Source organism: Vulpes lagopus, chromosome 4, assembly GCF_018345385.1.
Source record: "Vulpes lagopus strain Blue_001 chromosome 4, ASM1834538v1, whole genome shotgun sequence".
Taxonomy (NCBI): domain Eukaryota; kingdom Metazoa; phylum Chordata; class Mammalia; order Carnivora; family Canidae; genus Vulpes; species Vulpes lagopus.
The window spans coordinates 59,315,001-59,331,997 of NC_054827.1; the positions used below are offsets into that span (position 1 = coordinate 59,315,001).

Below are 16,997 nucleotides of genomic sequence, written 5' to 3' on the forward strand. Positions count from 1 at the left end.
GGGGTTCGGGGAGGGGTTGGAGGGTGCAGGGAAGGGACTTCCCAGCCCAGGAAGCGCAGGGGGCCGCAAGCGGGCCCCGCAGGAGTAGAGCCAGGCAGGACACCGCAGACCCCCCCCTTCCGCTCAGCCACCCAAGATCCAAAGCTCGCTCTGGTTTCCAGATGTCAGAGCCGGACCAACGCTTTTGAACCCGCTTTTGAATGTTGCAGCTGGATCCGGAACGTGTAGCGGGCGCCCCTGGGCCAGCCCCGCTGGGAACCGGGAGCGTCCTGCGTGCAAGGGTCCTGTGTGCGAGGGGGTTGGACGGACGGGGCCACGTCACCTGGGAAGGTGCAGGCACTCGAGTCCCCGCCCGCCGGCCGCTGCTGCCCCAGGGTCATCTGGGGCCACTCCCGATAGAGGGTGTTGCCCGTGAGACCTCGACAGGGTTTTGCAGAGCCCACACCTGGGTGCCGCGGCCCCCTCTGTGCACCCGACGACCAGCAAAGTGTCCTCTGTGGCCAGAAACTCACCAGTGGGCCAAGGCCCAGAATCTGGAGGCCAGGGCGCCCCGGAGGGCTTCACATCCCCCGAGGGCCGCGCTGGCAGCTTTCCTGCACCTCACCCCAGGGCTGGATCTGGGGTGGTCTCAGTCATCTATCTGCTAGGAAGGGGCCACCCACTGACCACCCAGCGTCACCCTGAGCCCAGGCTCCCTTCCAGGGCCCTCCGGCCGGGATGCTTCCTGGTGGGACAGGCCTCCCTTCCCCTTCCCGGCATCCCACAGGCCTGCGCCCTCCGCCTTCCTGTACCCCTTGCCCCCTGCCTGCAGGAGCCACCTCCCCCTGCCAATGTCACCGAGGGACAGGCTGAGCAGCGGCGCCGCTTGGATGGTCTCCTAATTCCTGGCACGCGCTCCAGTTACGGCACATGGGGTGCGTCCTACGGGGACCGCTCAGGGAGGCACACAGTGCACAGACCACAGGCACACGCCCGCTGACGCCCACGTACACACACGTATGTAGTATGCTCGTATACAGACGTGCACACCCCCACACACGCGTGCATATGGTGCATTTGCACACACACATACACAGGCACGTGCATACGCAGACACGTACAGACTCGCACACGCTATGTGGGCACACATACACGCGCGTAGGCGAAGACACGGCAAACAGACACACGCACACCTGCACCAGATGCACGTCCATAGCGTGTTTGTATATATAAACACACACGTAGACACGTGCACATGAGCATGCGTCCTGGCACGTATATACGTATGCACACGTGAGCACGCGTGCACGTGCAGGTGTCCACACACGCGTCCACACAGGCACAGCTCACGTACCTGCACACGCGCGCCAGAAGGCCTGCTCATCTTCCCCTCCCCGGGATCCTCCCGGCACAAAGGCATCAGAGCTGCAGGGCAGGTGGATCGCCCGAGCCATGGTAAGAAAGGGGGTGCAGGGGTGGAGGTGATCTCTGGGGCTATCCCGTTAGATCCCATTTCACAGGTGGGTAAGTGGAGGTTCAGAGCGGGAAGCTCAAGAACAAGCATCTTGAACAACCCTCCCTGTGGACAGGGCAGCAGGACTGCGGGCGTCGCAGAGCCCCAGCGCCAGTGGCAGGAGCGGGGGTCGAGGGGGCAGGACCGTGGCCCCGGCGCAGCAGCCCTCGCGGCTGTCAGCACTGCCTCCCGGGGGCAATGCTCCAAACTAGGGAGTCCTCCCCGTGAGACGGTCGTCGACACTCGGTGGTGCTACACTCACGCGCCGCTGAGCCACACCAGCGTGACGGCGACAGAAACGTCACCGGGGTCTGGGGCACCGCAGCCCGCCCTCCCGGGCCCCGGTGCCGCTGGTCTGGCCATGCCGTGGTGGCTGTCCGACAGCGCCAGGGCCGGGCGACATTCACGTGCCCTCTCTCAGACGCCGCGGGGGCCCACGAGCCTTCACCCACCCCGCGTCAGGTCCCCACCAAGCTCAGAGGGAGTGACGACACCGTTACGGGGCCCTGGGATCTGCGGGACGGCTCGGGGTCACCCAGGCCACGTCCACTTGGCGGCTCCGAAAGGGGCTAAACACCGTGTAGACAGCGTCGGGGGCACGGAGGAGCGGGGTTCCGAGCACACGCGGGGCCGATGCCGGCGCAAGACACTCATATGGGGTGTGGACGCTGAGCCTGCAGCAGGCGGCCCCTGCGGGACACGGTGGTCTGCGCTCTCGGGCCCCAGACGCCGCGGTGCACGGGACGCAGCCGACCCCAGCGCTGACGCCGTTCCACCCACTCCCCAGTGGAACCAGTGTGACAGGAGCACTTTGGTTTTCCCTCCCAAGTGAGGCCCGGCCGTCGGGTGGGTGGCGGCGGGTGACCGCGGTGGAAGGCCGCGCTGCCTCCCCGCTCAGATGCACAGGAGGTGGCTTCTTTGGGGAAGCCCAGCAGAGCCTGCCCCGCGGCCCTCTCCCCCTTCGTGATGGTACCTGGGGCCGAGTGGTCCATCCCGCGGGCAAACGCGTGTGCACACGCGAGCACGCAAACAACACGCCAGGGTCACAGCAGCCTCAACTAACCCGAAGCTTCAGAGGTCCAGGGACACAGAGTCACCAGGAGGCCGCCCGTGACCAGACGCTTGGCGCCCCAGTAATAGGGAAGCGGGGTGGGGGGGTTGGAGCTCCCCGGCCGCCACCCACCACGGCCGTGCCACACGCCCCACCCAGATTCACCAAGCCTGTGTCTCACCGGCACCCCCAGACGCGCAGCGCCCGGGGGCGGGGGCTCTGGGCCCCTAGGGAAGGCAGGGTTTCTGGCAGCCGAGTGGATGGGGGGACACCTCCCGTGGAAGCGCGAGCAGCCCGCCCTCGCTGCCCCTCGCCTGGACTCCGGCAGTGGCAGCCACACCTACCTTCTCCCCCTGCACCCAGGCTCTCGTACGAGTCCCAGCGGATCAGAGGGTCTGCTGTGTTGAAGTCCACAATCACTCCATGGTCGTTGCACAAGTGTTCACACCCTGCGTGGGAGGAGGTGTCACTCACCGCCCAGGCACGCCGGCCCGACGGAGAGGCGGAGGCACGCCGGGCTCGAGTGCCAGCAGCCAGCACCAGACCCACACTCCCGCGCCCACAGCGCTGGCGACGACAACCGGGGTGCACTGCCCTCAACGCTACCGGCAGGACACAAAGGGGATGCTGGTGCTCCGTCCCCCCGGGCCACATCCACCTAGGCCACATCCACCCTGGGTCCCGTCCACCCCGGGCCCTGTCCACCCTGGGCCCCGTCCACCTAGGCCATATCCAGTGGGGGCCCCATCGACTCCGGGCCCCATCCATCCCAGGCCACATCCACCCCAGCCCTGTCCACCTAGGCCATGTCCACCCTGGGCCCCATCTACCCCTGGACCCCATCCACCTAGGCCCTATCCACCTAGGCCACATCCACCTGGGGCCCTGTCCACTCTAGGCCCCATCCACCCTGGACCCCATCCACCTAGGCCCTATCCACCTAGGCCACATCCACCTGGGGCCCTGTCCACTCTAGGCCCCATCTACCCTGGGCCCCATCCACCTAGGCCATGTCCACCCTAGGCCCCATCCACCCCTGGACCCCATCCACCTAGCCCACGTCCACCCGGGCCCCGTCCACCCTGGGCCCTGTCCACCTTGGCCCCGTCTACCTAGGCCACGTCCACCCTGGGCCCCATCCACCCCTGGACCCCATCCACCTAGCCCGCGTCCACCCGGGCCCCGTCCACCCTGGGCCACGTCCACCTTGGCCCCGTCCACCTAGGTCACGTCCACCCTGGGCCCCGTCCACCTAGGCCACATCCAGCTGGGGCCCTGTCTACCCTGGGCCCCGTCCACCTAGATCATGTCCACCTAGGCCACATCCACCTGGGGCCCTGTCCACTCTAGGCCCCATTTACCCTGGGCCCCATCCACCTAGGCCACGTCCACCCTGGGCCCCATCCACCCTGGGCCACGTTCACCTTGGCCCTGTCCACCTAGGTCACATCCACCCTGGGCCCCGTCCACCTAGGCCACATCCAGCTGGGGCCCTGTCTACCCCGGGCCCCGTCCACCTAGGCCATGTCCACCCTGGGCCCCATCCACCCTTGGACCCCATCCACCTAGGACCTGTCCACCTAGGCCACATCCACCTGGGGCTCTGTCCACCCTGGACCCCATCTACCCTAGGCGCCATCCACCTAGCCCGCGTCCACACCGGGCCCCGTCCACCCTGGGCCATGTCCACCCTGGCCCCGTCCACCTAGGCTACGTCCAGCTGGGGCTCTGTCCACCCTGGGCCCCGTCTACCCCGGGCCCCGTGTGCCTCGTCTGCACAAAACCACCCAGGTCACTTCACGGACGGGGACCCAGAGGCACCGAGCGACCGGCCCCAGGGCAGAGGACGGAGAGGCAGGTCTAGGCCAGGACTGCGGGCTCCAGGCTCCCAGACCATGTGCCGACCTGCCCACGTTCTGGGCAAGCGGATGGGGTTCTGACCTCACGAGCCCTACACTTAACCGTGAGCTAGGGCAGCGACCTCAGAAGGAAGGCGGCTACTTTTCCCAGCAATCAAGGCCTGAATTAAAACGTTCACGTGTTCGGTTCTCTCTGTAAGAAAGAACTGTTCGCCTTGACGACGAAGGGGCAGATTTCTCCTTCCGTGTATTTTTAGAAGAAAGGAGAATCTGCTTTGCACATAAATATTTGCACCCGACGATGGACTTTTAATCCTCTTCCAAAACATTCGATTGTTTTTTGGGGACAAGCAGACATTTACCAGGATCTCCCGGCCTGAGGGACAGACTGTCAGGGACTGAGGTTCCGGGCCCTTCCTCGGGCAGAAGTCGGGCCATTTGTGGGGTCTTACTGATCCCCAGGCCCCGCAGTCTGCAAGCCACCCCATACCCTCTGAAAAACAGCCTGTTCTTGGAACAATTGTGACGGCAATCTCCCGCTGTGCAGAGGTGGGAGACCGTACGGAGACCCCATGGGACCCACGTCCCCTCGGGCGGGCGCCCTGCCCCAGCACCCCACCTACCTTGAATCTTCTCGGGAGTGGCGGAGAAAAGCAACTCAATCTTGCCGTTATCAGGAAACCTGTCATCTGAGAAAGGAAGATCGTGGACAAGGTCAGAGAGGTGGGGCAAGAAAGCAAGGGCCAGGGGTGCGTTTCCGCCCCAGCCCGGACGGTGCCCAAACCCCAACGGTGCGGACGTCCCAGCGTGCTCCTCTGGAATGTTCTCTGGACCACGGCTCCGTGTTCCGTGAGGCCCGCCCCGAGCTGTGAGCAGGTTGCCCGTCGGGGCGTGGGGAGAACGGGGCCAGAGAGCAACCAGGACCCGCTGCCAGCCGCCCCCACGCCCCAGCCGCTGGCGGGCCTCACCTTGGCTCGCGTTGTCCAGATCCTCCTTCCCGAACACGAGGCCGTAGCCCTGGACGGCGCCCGTGTGAAACTGCAGCCGGAAGATGACATCGCGGGTGGCCGAGCGGTACTTCTTATGATAGCACTTCACCTGGTGTGCAGAGGGGAGGGCCGGGGGCCAATCCTGAGCAGGAGGGGCGGGCACTCTCCACGGGGCCCCAACTCTGCCACCTGCTGCAATGTCCCCACTGCTTTGGTGCCCCCGCCGGGACCCAAGCTCGGAAAGGCCACCACCTCGGTCTTCAGACCAACACATGTGAGCCTGCTTGGACGGGGTCTGCAGGACGGCCCCGCGACCCCGTCTTCCTGGCTTCTAGTATTTATTTAAATTTAAATTCAATTTACCAACATACAGTCTAACACCCAGGGCTCATCCCGTCCAGTGCCCCCCTCGGTGCCCGTCACCCAGTCACCCCATCCACTTGCCCACCTCCTCTTCCACAACCCTTTGTGTTTCCCAGAGTTAGGGGTCGCTCGTGGTTTGTCTCCTTCTCTGATTTTCCCCACTCAGTTCTCCTCCTTTCCCCTATGATCCCTTTCACTACTTCTCACATTCCCCATATGAGGGAGACCACGTGATGATCGTCCTTCTCCGACCCACATACTTGTTCCCTCAGCATCATGCCCCCTAGTCCCATCCTTCTAATAACTCCCCGTGGAGCTGACTCTTCTTTTGTCGGAATTCTCTGTTTCAACTTAAAACCTTTCTGTTTTCGCGGGAGAAGTGGCGGGCCGTTACCGTCTGTGCTACGCTAAGTGCTTCTGTGCTTGCTAGAACCTAAAGAGCAAGGGGGACCTGGGAGCAGAAAGGAAGAAACCCAGAGGGAGGGGACCGGGCATTTAAAGCCCCGAGCCAGACTGCCCCATGTCCTGGATGCTCACTGAGACCCACCTGCAGAGTCACCAGTGGGGAGATCTGAACCCAGGCCCGAAGGTTGGGGTGCACTGGGCCCCTGGGAACAGCCCGGGCTCTGGGGTGATGTGCTGATGTGCAGGATGGAAGCACCCCTTCTGCGCAGCATCAGGGACTCCGAGGGTCACTTCCCACCTTTACGTGGGTGCCCTCCATGCCCAAAGGGGTGAATGGGCGCCGGGGCCACGGGGAGGGCCCAGCACAGCGAGGCACAGCACAGCGAGGGCTCCTTTCCAGGGTCCCCGGGGGCCCACGGCCAGAAGCCCACGAGGGAGAAATAAAGCCCCAGGAGCCCCGGGAAATGTACCCCCCTGGGCAGAGCCAGGGTTGTTTACCTCTGTGCCATCTACACGAGGAAACGAGGAAACGAGGAAACGGCTTGACAAATAAAGGAGAGACTACAAAGCGAGCGTCCGGGGAGGGTCTGGTGTTGACCCACATGCCGGGCTGGCCGGTGTGAACGTGGCTGCCCGGGGCATCGGCACCGGCCAGCGGGGATCCGGGAGAAGGGGGGCAAGTGCAGCCGGCTTGTGCAGGGGCAGACCTACAGCCCCAGTCCCCTGCTGCGGATGCTGGGGTCTCTGACGTCTCGGGGGTCCCAGCCCAGGGCTGACCCCTGGGATCCCTTCCACAACATTTGCACGCGCCTCCCCACCTTGCGAGCCTCAGCTGCACGCACCCCCCCACCCCGCAGACTGACCGCTCGGCAGGGCGCCCAGCCACCCAGACCACAGAGGGGACCCCGCAGGGATCCTGGCGCCCCCATCTCTCCAGGACAGGCCCCTGCACCTGGAACGTGATGGTGACCTGGGCAGGAGGATCCCAAAGTGTCCTAAATGCCGAGGGGAACCTAACTTTGTGGCAGCAGGACAAAGGCTCCAACCTAAGGGGGCAGCCCAGCCCCCAGGGTCAGACCCAGGAGGGAGGAGCCCTGCCCAGCGTGGGTGCCAGGGACCCCGGGTGACCTCAGGGCAGTGAGGGTGCTGGGCAGACCAGCCCCCGGCCGCAGCCCTCTCTCTGGGGGCCTTCCCCCCACCCCATTGACAGGCTCATCCTGCAGCTGGCTCCTGAGGGACAGCTCACCCCACCTGGCACCCCCAGGCCGGGCCAACCCCCCCCCCCCAGGGACCCAGAGGGAGACGCAGGCTCCATGCAGGGAGCCCAGTGGGGACTCGATCCTGGGACCCCGGGGTCACGCCCTGGGCCAAAGGCGGATGCTCAGCCCCTGAGCCTCCCCGGGTGTCCCCAAGACTGCGGGTTGTTGACGGGACAGGGCTCGGAGTGGAGAAGTGACCTACGGCACCGGCCGGTGCAGATGCGCGCTCTCCTGGGGCTCCGCGGATCCTGGCCAGCACGCTGGCTGGCACCCCGAGCCTCCCCACACGGCCCTGACCGCCTCACCCGAGCTTCTCTCCCCACAGGTGGGGTGGCACCTGCCACCCGGCCCGCGCACGCGCGCCCGATTCTCCTGGAGATGCAGAAGAGCACAGGAGCCTCCTCCGGGAGGTCCGGGCAGCGGCCCCTGCCCAGCAGCTCCCGCCCCAGGAGCCCACCGGGGCACGGCGCCCCGTGCAGAGCCTAAACCCGCCCGCCCAGCCCAGCAGACCTGCAGGGCGTCGGTGGCCCCACCCGGTGCAAAGAGTCATCGGCAATGGCCCGACCAGATGTTCCCTTGGGGATATAAAGTACCGGCGGCGCCTCGTCACCGTGATGCGACCACAGTCTCTAACCTCCCCGTCGCCCCTCTGGCGTCAGCACGTCTCCAGGACGAGTCCATCCCCTGCCTCCGACTGCAAGACCTTCAGGTGGCCGCAGCCCGGACCGTGGGTGAAAGCGAGGAACAGCGGCCGCCGTGCGCGAGGACATCCGTCCGCCACAGGCCGGGCCCCAAGCGCCAGCAGGGCACGCGGTGGGACGCACACCTCACACCTCACACCTCCCGGGGCGCGCTCCGGCCCAGGTAGGGAAGGCGCTCGGGGTGCCGCGGTGTGACCTCGTGGCTCGGTTCAGGGGATCCCATCAGAGGCGCCGACCACCTGCTGCGCCGCCAGAAGCCGGAGGCTCTGGTGCAGGGGGCGCTGGTGCCGGGTGTACGCTGAGCACTGGGCACGGGGGCAGCACATGCCGTGGGCACAGCTGGTGCTCACATGCCCGTGGGGCGCGGGCTGCAGCCGGTCCCCGAGCCCTGGTGCAGGGTAACAGCCCCCCGAGCCCCGGGCGGCGCCAGGCGTCCTCTCCATCACGGGAGAACAGACCTGGGCCCGCGGGGTCTAAGGCAGAGGACGCAGCCTGGAAGCGCGCTCCCAGCTCGGAGCTCAGCCCACAGGTGTCCCCCGCTCCCTGCCACCCTGTCCTCCCCCGACATCGTGCCCAACTCCCACCTGCTGAAGCTCAACACCCCCCATCAGAAAGGAGAGCCGCCCCCTCCCCGCCGCTGGGGCCCCGGGGGCCGCGAGGAATGTGCGTCCTCGGACTGAAATCGTCGCCAGCCGGCCCCTGAAGTCCCAACACCCACACCAGCCAGCGTCCGCGCCAACCGTGATTTCGAACTACTGGAATTCCTGCCCAAACCCACGGCAAGGTCAGCGAGGTACCCGCTGCGGAGGAAAGCGCAGTCCCGCGTGCACCAGGGCCGTGGAACGGAACAAGGACCAGGTCCAGAGAGCGCGGATCACGACAGGGTCACGACAGGGTCACGACAGGGTCACGATGCCCGAGGAGCCGGGCCCGCAGGGGGCGGCGGGAGGCCCGCGGTGCTGCGAGCTCGCCGAGGCTCCCCGGGAGGCTGGGTCGCAGTGACAAGGTCCCACAAGACAAGTGGCTGCGGGTTGGCTCCGCGGGGGCCACAAGACCCAGCACCCCGGCGGGAAAGTGTCTGCAAGCCCGTCCTGGCCCTGGGCCCCGCCAGCTCCTGCTGCGTCCGCACCCACGCAAATTCCGGAGCAAGCTGACGCAAGGGCCTGGCTGCGCTCAGCAGGGCTCGGGCCTCCCCCTAGGACCCCGCGTGAGGCCCCGCCTCTGGGGAAGGCGGACCTGGGAGCCAGAGCCCCGCGAGCCCCAGAGGTGCCCGGCCCGCGGGAGCCCACGCAGCCCGATCCCTGCAGCGGGGCCTGGTGCTCGGCTGGCGGGTCTCACGTCCCGGTGCACACGTAGCAAGATCTAGGAGGGGGGCCTGGACACGCCTGTGTCAGGAGGTGGGATTCCGACCAAGAAGTGATTGAGGGACAGAGGCCCTGCTCCCCCCCTGCTGAGCCCTGCTCCCCTCCACTGAGCCCTGCTCCCCCCCTCCACTCGGCCCTGCTCCCCACCCCAACTGGGCCCTGCTCCCCTCCCCCTAGGCCCTGCTCCCCCTGCCGCCCCCCGCCGCTGGGCCCTGCTCCCCCCCTGCTGAGCCCTGCTCCCCCCCGCTGAGCCCTGCTCCCCTCCCGCTGAGCCCTGCTCCCCTCCCCCTGGGCCTTGCTCCCCTCCCGCTGAGCCCTGCTCCCCCCCGCTGAGCCCTGCTCCCCCCCCCACTCGGCCCTGCTCCCCCCTCCACTGGGCCCTGCTCCCCCCACCGCCCCCCCGCCGCTGGGCCCTGCTCCCCCCCTGCTGAGCCCTGCTCCCCCCCCACCTGGGCTCTGCTCCCCCCCCGCCCCCCCGCTGAGCCCTGCTCCCCTCTGGCCGGTGGGCTTGTAAGTAGACGGATCAGGATGCAGACACGTGCAAGGAGCTGGCCTCGTGTGACGACCTGGGAGGAGGTGGGGAGGGGAGGATACGGTGTCTGAGCCTGGGAGAGGCCTCGGGGGACCAGCATGGACCTGGGGCGTCCAGCTCCCGGGAGGGGGATGGGTGTGTGCCGAGTAGCCCCTCTGCTCTGTGGAGCTCCTTAAGGCAGCTGGGGGTGTGCCCGGGGGCTCAGTCCATTCAGCATCTGACTCTTGGTTTCTGCTCAGGCCATGAGCCCAGGGTCCTGGGATCGAGTCCTGCATCGGGCTCCCTGCTCAGCGGGGCACCTGCTTCCCTCTCCCTCTGTCCCTCCCGCTGCTCGTGCACGCTCTCTCTCTCTCTCTTTCTCTCTCTAAAATAAATCATTAAGAAAAAATAAACAAAAGCTATCGGGGAAACTAACGCAAGATGCCTCGGCTCCTTCCGGGTGTCTCGAGCCAGATCATGATCTGCACCCCTGGGGCGACTGGCGTGTGGCCTGCACCGGTCCCTGGGGCGACTGGCATGTGGCCTGCGCCAGGAACCGTCGCCCCTTGCTGGCTGCATCCCACGGCGTCCTCCCAGCTGATAAGGGGGCGCTCAGGAAGTGCAGAGCGTACAAAAGCAAGTCACAAACACAGGAAGCGTCCATCAAACAAGGTTACAGCCCTGGAGGGCGGGGGGTGCGGCTGGGGACCGTCTGCCGGCTTCCCTACTGGAAACCGACCTGCAGACGGGGTGCCCGCAGGGTGCATGACCCCCGAGACCCGCAGCCGCGGGACGCCTGAGCCCCGTGCAGGGTGGCGTCCGCCTCGATCGCTGCTGTCCCCGCATGCCCAGGAGACTGGCAGCCCCGGGAGCAGGCCCACAGGGCGGCTGCAGCGGACACCCCGCCGGCCAGCCTGCTGGTGGGGATGGTGGGAGCGCGCCGGGCACCGTGGCCACCCGCCCCCCGACAAGCACAGTGACCGGCCCTGCACCGAGGCCTGGCATTCGCAGGAGAAGCCACAGGGGCGCCAATCGCAGGAGCAGCCAAATGGAGGCGGCACGGACACGCGGCACCTGCCAGGGAGGACCCGGAGGATGGGGCGTCGGGTCGCCTGCAGAATGAGACGGCACTGCCTCTCGGGGGACACGCGATCAAGGGGGCGGGAAACCCCCAGGCCACTCTCCTGTGAGAGGACGTGGGACCGCCACGGCCTCATGCTGCACACGCGGGCGGCACACACACCGGGGGTCGGGATGCATCCGGGTTCAAGGTCGGCACGACTGCGGCCGTGGGGGGCACGTAGCGGGTTCGCCCTCGGCGTCTGGGGGAGCCGGGGGGAGGGTCCCAGGACCCAGCAGGTCGACACTGGCGGCTGGAAGAGCAAGGGGCAGCTGGGAGCCGCAGGGGAGCGGGGAAGAGGACGGGGGTGAGCACTCGGCTGGCCACACAAGGGGCCGGGAAGGGGACCTCAGGCTGGCCACCGAGGGAGGAGAAGCCTCCGCGGAGACAGAGGGACCACCCAGGTGGTGGGGCGGGGAGGGAGGGCCCAGAGGGCTCCGGAAGGCCAACCGGAGGCGACCCTGTTGCAGCACAGCCCCGGACCCCTGCATCCCCACCCCGTTCCTACAACCCGCGCCCCAGGCCTTGACGGGAAGCACGGATGGGACGAACCAGGACAGGTCCCGTGCCCTGGGGTCGGCCCACCCACCCTGCCCACAGCCCCAGCCTTCCCACAAGCACCCCGCAGGCCTCCCTGCCTGGTCCTCGGGCTTCAGCCTCCAGGACGTCCGAGCCCACCCACCGAGCCGCTGGCGCCCCCAGCCCCTGCCTGCACCCCTAGGAGGGCCTCGCACCCGCCTGCCCCACCCGGCAGGGCCCAGCCTGGTCCCTCTCCCACAGAAGGTCGCTGCCCCCACCAGCTCCTCCCGGACGAAGATGTCACCCTGTCCCTCCCTTCCTTCCTGTGCTGGGGGCCCACACTGAGACCCAGAAAGCTCGAAACAGGGCAAGTGCGTAAATGCACTCCTGGTACGGAAGGAAGGAGGGCGGGAGGGGTGGGCGAGGGAGGGGTAGAGGCAGGGAGGAGGGCCCGAGTGCACCGGCCACCTCCCTGCCTCCGGGGACCTGCACCCACCAGCCCGCAGTCTGGGTGGGAGGCGACCCTCAAGCCTCGGGGCCCTGGCCACCTCCCTGGGGTCGTCACAAGGGGGCCTGGCCGCCAACCACAGGGAGCCCCCCGCCCCGGGGACATCCGCCGTGCCAGGTGCGGGGCTGCAGGACCCAGGGCCACGCCCAACGGCAGCCCCGCTAGCCTCTCCTGGCCTCTCTTCAAGCTGCCCGGGGCCAAGGGGAGACAGAGGCACGGCCCCGTGCAGCCCCGGAGGCTGTGAGTAAACAGCAGGCGCTCAATAACTGCTCAGCATGTGGGCTGGTCATCGAGCGCTGGGAGATGCCCACACAGTCTCCCCTTCTCCCTCGGGATCTCCTGACCCCCCGGAGGAGGCTGGGAGCCGCTCCGCAGAGCATCCTAGGAGGGAACCCTTGTCCTCGGAGGCAGCGCAGCGCAGTGGCTGAGCCCACGGGCCAGGGAGGCACACGTGCACCACACACCTGAGCCCTGGCACCCGTGGCCTGAGGATGCCAGCCCCTTCCTCTCGAGGTCCTGGCGGGCGAGGGGCGTGGCGATGACCCCGCTGACCTGGCTTTCGCGGGAACTCAGGATGGCCCAGCCACTGAGGAAGCGCTTTGCAATCCTAACGTTTAGGGGGCACAAAGGAGAAAGCCCGAGCACCTCGGAAGAGCTGCCTGCCCCCGTCACAGGTCCCCGCGCAGCCTGGGGGCGGCACCAGGAGGAAGGCGCAGGGACCTCAAGGTTTCCCAGACGCCACCTTCTGCTGCAATCGGTTCACACATTTGACGTCCTCTACGTTCAAGACGGAGCAAAGGCAAGGACCTAACAGCTCATCTCATCTCCTCCCCGACCAGCAGGCCCTGGGGGTGCAATCACCACCTCGGAGGTCGCCCGCCACGCCGCGATATGCCGGCGGGATGTCACGCGGAGGACACGCGAGCTCGCACATCACGGGGGCGAGCGGGAACCCTCGGGGGTGCAGGGGCCGAGCAGGCCTTGCCCTTTGAGCCACGTCCGTTGGCTCTGGCCTCCTGGTCACAGTAAGCAGATGCCTCGGGGCCGAGGGGCGCGGGCCGGCAAGCACTCACCATGATGTCCCCCTTCAGCAGCTGGGCAGGCTCGATGGCAATGGGGATCCTGCTCTGGGTTTCAGGGCCAATGTTGCTTTAGGACAAACAAGAAGGCAGACGGTGAGGCGACCTCGTGACCCAGCGGGAAGCACATGTTTTCAGCAAAGCGACCTCACGAGTCAAACTCAGAGGGGACGCGAGATTCCCGGCTGGGCTCGGGGACCCGCGTCCTCAAGGTCCATGCAGGCGGCAGCCGCTGGCTGGCTCTGACCTCCCTACTCGCGCTCTACAGGCGTCTGCAAGATGCTTACGCACCCGTCCGAGAAAAGCCAAGCAAAAAAAAAGCCCAGGAACTTGTACAGTCTGAGGGCATGTGTCTGCAAGTGGTTGAAAACCACGCAGGAGAGGGCGGCAAATGCCAGGGACCCCGTGCACGGCCCTGCGCGCCCCCCGGCCTCCACGTCCGCACCCCGTTCCGGAGCCAGCCGTGCACCTGGCGCCCGCTGGATGCCTCCCCCCTCCCCGCGGGACAGGCGGCTCCCGAGGCCCACGCCCCAGGGTGGCAGCACACTTACTAGATCCCCGACGTGTACACGGGCTGCATGGCTTGGTAGAGCTTCAGAAAGGGCCGGCACGCTGAAAGACAGAGCCGTCCGTAAGACGCACAGCCGCACGCGCAGGCGACGCCCCAGCAGCCCGAGACGGGCGCCCCGCGCTGTGTCCACACCCTGGGGGGCAGCACAGGGCCAGGCCGCAGACAGGGGGACACCGGGCTCCTCCCTAGGCCCCTGGGCACCCCCGGGAGGGAGCGCAGGCCCGTCAGGCCCGTCAGGCCCGGGATCCGGGACAGGCCAGCAAGCCTGCAGACACTCACCTCCGCCCGCGTCGAAGTTGGGGGTGCCGTGCAGGATGACAAAATGCAGGAAGAGTGGCGAGGCGTTCATTTTCACCGTCCCCGACAGGAGCCCGCTGAGAAACTGCACGTACCTGCCAAGGCACAGCGGCTCTGACCCCACGCCGGGCCCCCCGCGCGCCGACGCCAGGGCCCGCCAATCCTGGGGCCCAGGATGCCCGCAGCTGGGAGACTCTGCAGGGTGCAGCCCCGGCGCCCACGACGCAGCCCCCGCTCCCTCCTGGCCTTGCACCCACCCTGCAGGTGGCCCCCGCCCCCACCCAACGCCGCGCAGGGTCAGGCCGCGGGCTGTCAGGGTCCTGCACCCGTGGGTGGCGATGGGAAAGTGAAGAGAGGCTCCGGAAGCCCCCCAGCCCCGAAGGCGGCGGGCCAGCGGCCCTCACGTCCCCCCACGGGAGGACCCAGCTGCACTCCGTGCTGCCCGAGGTCGGGGGCCTGGCGCCAGCACACACGGGCCACCTTGAGGCTTATGATCTGCATGCCTGTGACCAGAAAGGTCATTAAGGAGGTACAAACCCCGTCTCTCCTCTCTACGCCCCGATTCTTCAGGACAAACGAAAATGAGAGGTTAGCGCACGGAGCTCATCCAGGGTGCCCCGGGGAGCACAGGTGTCGCCTTCAAACACGGGCTGGCCTGCGGGGTGAGGAGGGCGGCACGCGGGGAAGGAGCACGCGGGCGCCCAGCGCACTGCCCAGGAGCCCGGCTCCGTGGCTCCACAGCTTCCCGCCATCAAACCTTTCCTCTGAGGGAACAACTCCCGGTGATGTTTTCTGTGACTCGGAAAAACGCGTGGTCGGGCGGGCAGGGGCCCATGCGTCATCACTGCCGTGCCAAAGAGGCTTGAAATCTGCAGGGCCCAACCTGTTGCCTGTCCTGGCAACCAGTTGCCAAAAGCAGAAATGCACAATGGGGGGTTCCTCGAATCTCCCCAGTCACGTGATCTGCACTTGATGCAAGCTCACGTCTCCCTGGAAACGTGCGTGTATCGCGCTAGCATGGCCACGCCACGTGGGTCAGCAGAAGGAGCCACCGTAAGGGCGCATCTTTCCCTAAGGCCCCCCACTGTCACCTCCACGGTGCTCGCGGGGGCCCCACGGGCGGCGGGGAGATGCCTTGTCCTGTCCGTGGGGCCCAAGCTTGCTGGCTACTAAGTGGTCCCCAGCGCTCCTGTCCGGGGCTGTGGCAGGAGGACGTGCAGGAGGCCCACCCTGGCTCCGAGTGCCAGAAAACCCGTGGGCGGCGGCAGGCACATCCCCGAAGGGGAGGCTGCGCACCTGCGCCCCCCGTACCAGCCTGGCCCCAGGGGCAAGCGCTCGTTCAGACACACGAGACGTCACGCCAGGACGACAGACATGTCAGAAGCCCAATGAAGCTCTGCTGGGAAGTGTCCGGCTAGAAGACAGACCCAGGATCCCCGGCTTCTGCAGGCCCAGAGCCCGTCTGGCAGGGTCAGGCACAGAGAGGACCGCTGTGCCCTGCGCCCCTCCCCGACGGGGCCGAGATTACTGTGCTGCTGTCTGGACTCCCTCCCGGAAAGAAAGCAAAGAGCAGAGGACACGGGGCCCAGAAGCTCTGACCATCAACGCGGCACGCCCACGGTGCCGATGGTGAGCTAAGGCTGAGGGAAAGTGTCCTAAATGATCCAAGCAAAACGAACTCCATGACCATCAGCAGCCCCAGGGCTTCCCTGAGAACGTTCTGTGGCTTTTAAGAGAAAGGAAGAAAGTAGCAGAGAATTCAGCTCCTGTCAAATGGGGCCTCCCAAGCTCATCAGCCCGGGATTAATTAAGTGAAGGCTTGGAGGCGGCTCGTGGTTGAGACCCCGAGCCTCCCAGGCCACAACCCCCCAGCAAGCTGATTAATTCATTCTCCCCACGGGAGTCACGGCACGGGCTGCAGAGCCTGCAGAGCGACCCCTTGGGGTGGCCGGGACCACGGGGGGGGGGGCCCCATCACAGCGTCTGCAACGTGAATGCAGCCATCCCGGGCTCCTCCAACCTCAGAGTGCCTCCGGACGCGTGGTGTGCTCTCACTCAGTCATCTAGCTACCCGGTGATGGTTTGGGGGCATCTCCCGTCGCAGGAGCGGGGTGGGTACCATTTCTCCCATCTGCAGGGACAGGGAGATTCGCCACGGGGGGCGGAACAGAACCCGCACCACGGTCACACGTCGTAAACGCTACAGTGTCTGGTGCACACGGTCAGGAAGGGAGCACAAAAGCCGCGGGCTTGCCTAGGGTGAGAAACTGTTTCTCTGTTCCACACTCCGGCACTGATGTTAAAAAGCTATATGGTAGGGCAGCCCGGGGGCACGGCAGTTTGGCACCGCCTGCAGCCCAGGGCCTGATCCTGGGGTCCTGGGATTGAGTCTGACGTCAGGCTCCTTGCATGGAACCTGCTTCTCCCTCTGCCTGTGTCTCTGCCTCTCTCACTGTGTCTCTCATGAATAAATAAATAAAATCTTTAAAAAAAAATAAAAATAAAATAAAAAATTACAGTAAGTCATAAGATCAAAAGGAAGAAAATAAGGCGGACATTCTTTGCCGGTGGGCGCTGAGCGTTTTGAGTGGATAAGAAGAATAAATATCGTGTGATGGTTGCAACAGACACAGGAAAAAATACTGGACAAGATACAACATCCGCCTAAGATAAAAAGTCACGGCTGGAGTGGGTATAAAGGGAGCGCCCCTCTCCACGTCATAAAGGCCGTGCATGACAAACCCACAGCTAACGCACCGGCCTCAATGGTCAAAAGCTGCAAGCTTTCCCCCAAGATCAGGGACAAGACGAGGATGCCCACTCCTGCTACTTTTCTTTCAACAGCGTTGAAATCTCAGCCATAGCAATCAGACAAGAAAGAGAAATGCAAGGCATCCAAATCAGAAAGA

General features: G+C 66.1%; 1 protein-coding gene across 3 annotated transcripts in view; it reads right to left on the minus strand.

Annotated features, from left to right (window-relative positions):
- Positions 1-16,997, minus strand: part of TNS3 (tensin 3) — a 138,556-nt gene that overhangs the window by 62,624 nt on the left and 58,935 nt on the right. For all 3 annotated transcript variants that reach the window (XM_041753243.1, XM_041753244.1, XM_041753246.1), the window contains 6 exons: positions 14,071-14,183; positions 13,772-13,832; positions 13,215-13,290; positions 5,371-5,500; positions 5,026-5,091; positions 2,888-2,992 (listed from right to left, as the gene is read on the minus strand). In XM_041753243.1, the coding sequence (XP_041609177.1) occupies positions 2,888-2,992; positions 5,026-5,091; positions 5,371-5,500; positions 13,215-13,290; positions 13,772-13,832; positions 14,071-14,183 (551 nt within the window). The remainder of the gene's footprint in view (positions 1-2,887; positions 2,993-5,025; positions 5,092-5,370; positions 5,501-13,214; positions 13,291-13,771; positions 13,833-14,070; positions 14,184-16,997) is intronic.